This window comes from Zingiber officinale, chromosome 2A (assembly GCF_018446385.1).
Source record: "Zingiber officinale cultivar Zhangliang chromosome 2A, Zo_v1.1, whole genome shotgun sequence".
NCBI lineage: Eukaryota > Viridiplantae > Streptophyta > Magnoliopsida > Zingiberales > Zingiberaceae > Zingiber > Zingiber officinale.
The window spans coordinates 162,477,539-162,482,872 of record NC_055988.1 but is presented as its reverse complement, the minus strand read 5'-3'; the positions used below and the strand labels follow the sequence as shown (position 1 = coordinate 162,482,872).

General features: G+C 45.4%; 1 protein-coding gene across 1 annotated transcript; it reads right to left on the bottom strand.

The window, feature by feature from the left end:
• Positions 1–2,213: 2,213 nt before the first annotated feature.
• On the bottom strand, positions 2,214–4,633 carry LOC122042963 (protein NRT1/ PTR FAMILY 4.6-like). The gene is made up of 4 exons (XM_042603373.1): positions 4,552–4,633; positions 4,384–4,477; positions 3,922–4,139; positions 2,214–3,771 (listed from the first exon to the last, which is right to left on the bottom strand). The coding sequence occupies exons 1-4, from the start codon at positions 4,552–4,554 to the stop codon at positions 2,353–2,355; spliced, it is 1,734 nt and encodes a 577-aa protein (XP_042459307.1). The 5' UTR covers positions 4,555–4,633; the 3' UTR covers positions 2,214–2,352.
• Between the last annotated feature and the right edge of the window lie 701 nt (positions 4,634–5,334).

Genomic DNA, 5,334 nt, shown 5'->3' with positions numbered 1-5,334 from the left:
TAGTGAATAGCGACCTGTAAATAAAACAACTATTTCTCTTGCTATCGACTTAACAATGACACACACATTAACAATATAAAGAACATATAAAGGAAAGAGGCTAGATGAATTACTTGGTTATAATCCTCGGATTGTTAGTCCAAGAACTATGAAAGCACACTAAGATCTCCTTCTTCAAACTTAAGTCGGAGGTGGAGAAGTCCTTCACAATGGTTAAGCATGAAAGCAATGAGAACAATACTGAATAGAAATGAATATTAGTGTGTAACTTCGAGTTTCAATCCTCCTTTTATAGCCTTTAGCTTCGATCTGACTGTTTGCTGATGTGATATCTTCTAGGAGCCTGGAAGCAATACATGCATCTAGATTCGATTAATGTCAATCCACTTGGCAATGGTATGCTCAACGGCTCTGGATGACTTTAAGCATCCTGAGCGCTTGGAAGCGATCCAGATGCCTGGATTCTACTAATGTAGACACTGTCTTGGCCACGACTTCAGGTGATGTGGCCACCCAATCCAAGTGCTTGGAATGGATCCAAGCACCTAGAGTTCGGATGCCTAGAATCATTCTGGATGCCTAATTTTTAACCTCCATGTTGACCATTGTTTGACTTTCACTCGCTTAGGTGATAATTCGACCATCCAGAATTAAGCTCATCTGAATCCGATGTTACCCATCTTTCTCGAGCAAACTTCCTCTCGTCTTCTTGCTCTTCACACCGCGTCCTTCTCACTCTATCAGTGTATTCTTCCACAGCTCCTTGTTTTTCGGGTGCACTGAACCCGTCGGTTCTCTTCCCATGTCATCTTTCTAGCTCGCTTCATCTTTCACTTGACTTCTTATGTGTCTAGTCCTTACACACTTAAACACAAGACATTAGATACATAAGGATTAACTCTAATTTGATTGATCACATCATACTTACATTCTAAACATCAAATTCCATTTATGGACGCAACTACCTCAAACACATTCATGTGGCAAAAGGCGATTTGCTCGCCCCCAACGCCCCCGCCAACTTGTCCTTAGGCCAATACGGAGGAGGTAATCACGGGTGAGTACTAACCATTAGTGCAGGTGACAAGGCATGAGAGGAGGCATGCTCAGACACGTCAAGTTTTGACTCCAAGACCTCATATAATAACACCCCATGTCTTAACCATCTCACCTCTAAGGGGACAAAAACTGTCCAGATAAACTTTTTATAGTGACCAGCCCCACCGCCGAAATGACCCTATATTAGAAAACCTCCTAAGGGATTTTTTTTGGAGGCACGGTACCACTGTGTTGATAAGAGATCTTACTGCCAAGACAATACCTCAGTCAACACACCCCTCAAAGGGAGAATTATTTATTGCTAAGGGGACTCGAACTCGGAATCCCAGGCAACATATGTCTTCATGCTTACCACTTGGGATAAGTCACTTCGACAAAGAAAAATTATCTGGGTAAACTTTTTATAGTGATCGGTCCCACTGCCAGAATGACTCCATATAAAACCCCTATAGGATTTTTTTTGAGGCACGGTACCACTGTGTTAATAAGAAGTCCCATTGCCGAGACAGTACCTTAGTCAACAGACCCCTCAAGGGGGATTTATTTGTTACGAAGGAGACTTGAACCTAGAACCCTAGACAACACATGTCTTCATATTTACTTCAAACACATTCATGCTTTTGCTCCAACTGATGACAACCTGTATATAGGTACGTTCATCATACCAATAATTGGTTCGATGAGCATGTCAAAGTTATCCATGTTTGCAAGAAGAGGGCATGTTGGCCCTGAAACAGATTGATGGAGACGCTAGGGACGAACGTATTCATCTTTTACCATCATGATTGTAAGAAAAGGGGCCCTGGGGTAAGATTGAATTGGTTAGTATGAGGTAGAGTTGTTACAATAGGACAAGAGTTTGAATCTTGATAAAATCGACAAAAAAAATACTCCGTCGTACTAGTCAATTATTATTTTTCGATTTATCTCTTTACAAATAATCCGCCACTGAGATGATGAATTCCATATTTTTTTTTTTAAAAAAAACGAGGGTCATAACGGGCAATTGGTTTCCTAACACTGAGCGACTTGAGAAGTACAACACCATACACATAGCTCTTGACTGGAAGTTTGCCTTTTCCATTGTGTATTTTGGAGCAACATATCTAAGAAACCCTGAGACAGGCTAGTTTAGGGTAAAACACGCGTATAGATGATTAATAATATGATTGATGTAGCTATTAGCTGCTACATCATGAAAATGGATTAGAAATGATGCACGCACTTAAATGTCCTTTCACAAGAGAGATCTGCATCATGATCCACGATTAATGCAGTTTATACACACTGCTGTTACTGCTGCTGCTCTACTTTATGTGCAGCTCTGTAGCGATACCTCGTTGCCCAGAACACATAGTTGACAAAGTTCAGAGCACTGAGCGCGCACATCAACCAGTAGAATCGCTCCAGATGGTACTGGTTGAGGCTGTCCCCCGACAACCACCCCCCGCGCCCTCCGCCGCGCGTCGCCCGATTCACCACCGACACCAGCACCGAGCTCAGGTAGTATCCCAGCGCCAGCGACGCCCACGACAGTGACGTCGCCAGCGACCGCATCGTCGCCGGCGCCTCGCTGAAGAAGAACTCCAGTTGCCCAGCCAGCGTGAACAAGTCCGCCGAGCCCAGGAACAGGTATTGGAACGCCACCCAGAAGAATGTGATCGGCAGCGGGCCCTCAGACCCCTCCCCCACCTGCCTCGCCACCCGCTTCCGCTTCGCCTCCACCACCGCCGCCACCGCCATCGCTACTACCGAGAGCACCAGCCCGAACCCGATCCTCTGCAGGTGCGTGATGCCTGTCTCGTTCCCCGTCGCGCGGCGCGCGAGGGGCACGATCGCGTGGTCGTACAGCGGCGCGATGGCCATGATGAAGACGACGGGGAAGACCGGCAGCGACGCCGGCGGGACCGTGAGCCTGCCTACGCGCGTGTCCATCGTTTCTGCCTGCTGCACCGAGAAGGTCGAGAGCTGCGCGAGGCAGCAGCTGAGCATGATGGTCGATGTGAAGATAGGAAGAAGCTTCATCACCACCTTGACGTCCTCCACTTCCTGCCAGGAGCAAGAGAGCGAGCGGTGGAGCGGCCGCCCTTCTACCGCCCGGTCCAGCCACTTGAGCTCCTCGCTCCGACTTTCTTCTTCTTCTTCTACTGCTTCTTCTTCTTGCTGCTGTTGTTGGCTTTTACCCTCGACGACCGCCTTCACGGGACTCTGTTTCAAATCGACCACGGCGTTTCTCGCTATCTGACTACTGCTTCTGTTCGATATTGCCGCGGCGAAAACCTTGGCGATGGTCGTGAGGGGACTTCCGGCGGGAATCTTGTTTCTATAAAGCCCAGAGCCGGCTAGGAAGACTGGAAGAGAGAGAAGTATCGCGACGGTAGAGATGCCGAAGCCCCATTGCCATCCTTTGTTGTCCTCCACCCACACGACGATGGTGACGGCGAGGAGGCAGCCGCCGGAGAGGCTGAACACGAAGTAGTTGAAGAAGGTGGACCGTGCCTTGCGGCCGCGGGAGCTGTTCTCGTCGAACTGCTCCGCGCCGTGGGCCGCAAGGGAGCCCTTGATACCGCCGACGCCGAGCGCAGTGAGGTAGAGCCCGGCGAAGAGGGCGGCGGCCTTCCCGCCGTCGGCTTGTTCGCAGGGAGACCCGGCTCCGCAGGGCGGCGGCTTGAGCGAGGGAAACGTGGCTTGCACCGCGAGGACGACCAACCCCTGCTCGACCACAAAAACAGAGCTAATCAGAAACAATTACCGCGCACGGCGATGCTGCCGGCCATTTAATTACTCTATCTGCCAGAGCTCACAAGAGGCCCACCACACGACTCCCTCCGACCAATCAATCAAACATCAAATCGAACTCACCAGGAACTCGAGGAGAGCACTTATCACGTAGATGCGATAGGTGGTGAAGAAGGCGTCGGCTAAGAATCCACCAAGTAGGGCCAGGAGGAAGGCTGAGCCCATAAAGTCGGTGACAGTGGTGGCGGCGCGAGAGGGCGAGAAGTGCATGAACCCTGACAAGTAGGTCACCAAGTTGCTGGCGCTGGCCAGAAATGCCATATTCTCCATAACCTCCACAACTGCACACCAAGTTGCATTTTTGTGCTTCAGCATCAATCAAAGTTGAGCGTTTCATGGCAATCAAAGCAGAACAAAAAGCAAAAGTCAACAGTTCTTTTTTCAGGTGCAAGAATTCAACAAACAACTGATTGCAGATTTGTTTTAGACTTTAGAGAAAGAGAGAGAGAGAGAAAAAAAAAGAAAGAAATATTAAGTAGGGAAGGAAGAAGACGACTCTGTTTCAGAAGTTTAGCAGTGTTTTACTTAGCACGAAGGAAGCAGCGAGCATCCCTCCGTGTTTGCCTCTCAAGGCAGGCCTCCCTCTCCAATCCATGTAGCCTTCCCATCTTTCTTCTTCCTGCCATGGAAATTAAATTTCGAGAAGGTGGAGTTGAAATTTAAGCATGAAGAGAGAGGATGATGAAAGCTCACCATTTTTTGTTGCCTCCTAGAAGAAGCAAGAGGAGGAGAGATTGGTGGTTGAGGAGAGTTATTGTCGGAAGGTTATTTAAAGGGAAGGCTGGCAGGACTCTGGTTACCCAATTGCAGTGGTCACTGAAAGTGATGCAGCGGTAAGGATGAGTCGATGTCAACAGTGTGCATACATCTGATCCATGAACCTTCACTGTTCTCTTTAGGGGTTAAAAAAAAAAATCAACAGGGACTTTTTAATTTTTAATTATATTATTTTTATTTATATTATCATTTGAAGGGGTTTTTATTTAACACGCACTTAAATAGCCTAACCTTGGATACAAGTTAAGCCGTTCGTTCGTGAATTATTTGGATCTCAATTTAAAAAATAATTTATTCAATTAAATTAACAAACTGAGTTTAAGACTAATTTTAAATTAAAAAAAATACCATATTTGATTCGTAAATTCATGAATATGTTTGTTAAAAGATGTATTTATATTATATTATATTATATTATATATCATATGAATTATAAATATAATAATAATTTAATAATTAAATATTTTAAAAGAGCTTGAATTTAATTCATTTAACTTTTAAATGAGTTATGTTCAAACTTAAAATTCGACCCAAGCTCAAACGGCAAAAATGCACCGAGCCAAACTTGAGTCTTTTATTGGTCTGCTTGATTTGATTACACACCTATATATAGATAGTTTTTTAATAAAAAAAATTAAATCTTAATAGATAAAGACTTATAATGATCATAAATAATTTTAACTAAAACTATTTATATGA

Coding starts and splice junctions, on each gene's coding strand:
- LOC122042963 (XM_042603373.1), bottom strand. Junction 4,140..4,383: donor CGCTGCTTCCTTCGTGCTAA/GTAAAACACTGC, acceptor CTTGGTGTGCAG/TTGTGGAGGTTATGGAGAAT. Junction 3,772..3,921: donor GTGCTCTCCTCGAGTTCCTG/GTGAGTTCGATT, acceptor GTGGTCGAGCAG/GGGTTGGTCGTCCTCGCGGT.